General features: G+C 42.9%; 1 protein-coding gene across 1 annotated transcript; it reads right to left on the reverse strand.

Annotated features, from left to right (window-relative positions):
* Positions 1 to 377: 377 nt before the first annotated feature.
* LOC122787862 (sericin-2-like) lies at positions 378 to 836 on the reverse strand. Its single transcript, XM_044054777.1, has one exon. It carries the CDS (start codon positions 834 to 836, stop codon positions 378 to 380), a length of 459 nt encoding a protein of 152 aa, XP_043910712.1.
* Between the last annotated feature and the right edge of the window lie 2,211 nt (positions 837 to 3,047).

Raw genomic sequence — 3,047 nt, forward strand, 5'->3', positions numbered from 1 at the left:
CGCTGGTGTTTGGCTGTTATTACTACTCATTGTATCAGCTGCTGGTGTTTGGCTATTACTGTTCATTGTATCAATTGCTGGTGTTTTGCTGTTTTTTACTGTTCATTGTATCAGCTGCTGGTGATGGGCTATTACTTTTGATTACATCAGCTGCTGTTTATTACTGATCATTGTATCAGCTGCTGGGATTTGGCTGTTATTACTCCTCACTGTATTAGCTGCTTGGGTTAGGCTGTTACTACTGCTCATTGCATCAGCTGCTGATGATGGGCTGTTGTTATTACTGTTGATTACATCAGCTGCTGTTTGTTGTTGTTACTGCTCATTGTATCAGCTGCTGGTGTTTGGCTGTTATTACTGCTCATTATATCAGCTGCTTATGTTTTGCTGTTGTTATTGCTGCTCATTGTATCAGCTGCTGGTGTTTGGCTGTTATTACTGTTCATTGTATCAGCTGCTGTTGATGGGCTATTACTGCTCATTGTATCAGCTGCTGGTGTTTGGCTGTTATTACTGCTCGTTGCATCAGCTGCTGGTGTTTGACTGTTATTACTCTTCTCTGTATCAGCTGCTGGTGATGGGCTGCTATTACTGCTCATTGTATCAGCTGCTGGTGTTTGGCTGTTATTACTGCTCATTGTATCTGCTGCAGGGGTTTGGCTGCTATTACTCCTCATTATATCAGCTGCTGCTGTTTTGCTGTTATTGTTACTGCTCATTGTATCAGCTGCTGGTGTATGGCTGTTATTATTGCTCAATGTATCAGCCGCTGTGGTTTGGCTGTTATTACTGCTCGTTGTATCAGCTGCTGGTGTTTGGCTGTTATTACTGCTCATTGTATCGGCTGCTGGTGTTTGGCTGTAACCATATTGCCACAACAGTCAGGAAATCCTTCTATGTGGCACACCTCATCACTAAGGGCTTTTCATCCAGAAAAAAGGAGGTCATTGTCCCACTGTACTCATCCCTCATTAGACCCATTATAAAGTATAATGCCCAGTTTGGTATGTACCTCAAAAGACATCTGCAACAGCTGGAAACGCCACAGAAATACCTCACTAAACGAATCACAGGCCTAAAGCAGATGCCATATACTGACCGTCTAAAAAACTCCAGCTATACTCTGTGTATAGCTACTCAGAGGCGATCTCTGCTTAACATACAAGGCCATGTATCAGCTGCTGGCTGTTGGACATGTTAAAGAAATCCCAATCCCTCAGAGTCACACGCTCCAGGGATCTAAACCTTGTCATCACAATGAACAAAACATGCTGGAGGGATAGGTTCCTGACCCAGAGACTCCCCATACTCTGGAATAGACTGCCCATATTTATCAAGCAGAGCGCCTCATTGGCCTTCTTCAAAAGGAACCTTGATGATTGGATGGGAGATAGGAAATTCACCCCAGGCATCATGTCAGTTGCCCTGCTAGACAGGGGCCTGGAGAAATAGATATTGTGGGAAGAAATATCCAGGGATTTGTTATGGCTAGGCTTGCATAGCCTGGTGATAACCTATGAACCTATGAACCTACTGTTCATTGCATCAGCTGCTGGTGTTTTGCTGTTATTACTGTTCATTGCATCAGCTGCTGGTGATGGGTTATTACTGCTCATTGTATCAGCTGCTGGTGTTTCGCTATTGCTATTATTGCTCATTGTATCAGCTGCTGGGGTATGACTGTGGTTATTACTGCTCATTGTATCAGCTGCAGGGGCTTGGCTGTTATTACTGTTCATTGTATCAGCTGCTGGTGTTTGGCTATTACTTCTCATTGCATCAGGTGCTGGTGTTTGGCTATTACTGTTCACTGTATCAGCTGCTTGTGTTTGGCTGTTATTACTGCTCATTGTATAAGCTGCTGGTGTTTAGCTATTACTGGTCATTGCATCAACTGCTGGTGTTTGGCTATTATTACTGTTCATTGTATCAGCTGCTGGTGATGGGCTGTTGTTATTACTGTTGATTACATCAGCTGCTGTTTGTTATTACTGCTTATTGTATCAGCTGCTCATGTTTTGCTGTTGTTATTGCTGCTCGTTGTATCAGCGGCTGGTGTTTGGCTGTTATTACTGTTCATTGTATCAGCTGCTGTTGATGGGCTGTTATTACTGCTCATTGTATCAGCTGCTGGTGTTTGGCTGTTATTACTGCTCATTACATCAGCTGCTGGTTTTTGGCTATTACTGTTCACTGTATCAGCTGCTGGTAATGGTCTGCTATTACTGCTCATTGTATCAGCTGCTGGTGTTTGGCTGTTATTAATGTTCACTGTATTAGCTGCTGGTGTTTGGCTGTTGTTATTACTGCTCATTGTATCAGCTGCTGGTGTTTGGCTGTTGTTATTCCTGCTCATTGTATCAGCTGCTGGGGTTTGGTAGTTGTTATTACTCCTCATTATATCAGCTGCTGCTGTTTTGCTGTTATTGTTACTGCTCATTGTATCAGCTTCTGGTGTTTGGCTGTTCTTATTATTGCTCAATGTATCAGCTGCTGGGGTTTGGCTGTTATTACTGCCCATTGTATCAGTTGCTGGGGTTTGGTTGTGGTGATTACTGCTCATTCTATCAGCTGCTGGGGCTTGGCTGTTAATACTGCTCATTGTATCAGGTGCTGGTGTTTGGCTATTACTATTCAATTTATCAGCTGCTGGTGTTTGGCTATTGCTATTACTGCTCATCGTATCAGCTGCTGGAGTTTAGCTGTTATTACTGCTCATTGCATCAGCTGATTGTGTTTGGCTGTTATTACTGTTCATTTTGTCAGCTGCTGGTGATAGGCTGTTATTACTGTTCATTGCATCAGCTGCTGGTGTTTGGCTGTTATTACTGCTCATTGTTTCAGCTGCTGGTGTTTTGCTGTTGTTAATGTTCATTGTATTTGCTGCTGGAGTTTGGCTGTATTACTGCTCTTTGCATCAGCTGCTGCTGTTTGGCTATTACTGTTCATTGTATCAGCTAATGGTGTTTGGTTGTTATTACTGTTCAATGTATCAGCTGCTGGGATTTAACTGTTATTAATGCTCATTGCATCAGCTGCTGGTGTTT

This window comes from Protopterus annectens, chromosome 13.part0 (assembly GCF_019279795.1).
Source record: "Protopterus annectens isolate FY-2018-M chromosome 13.part0, PAN1.0, whole genome shotgun sequence".
In the NCBI taxonomy this organism is placed as follows: Eukaryota; Metazoa; Chordata; order Ceratodontiformes; family Protopteridae; genus Protopterus; species Protopterus annectens.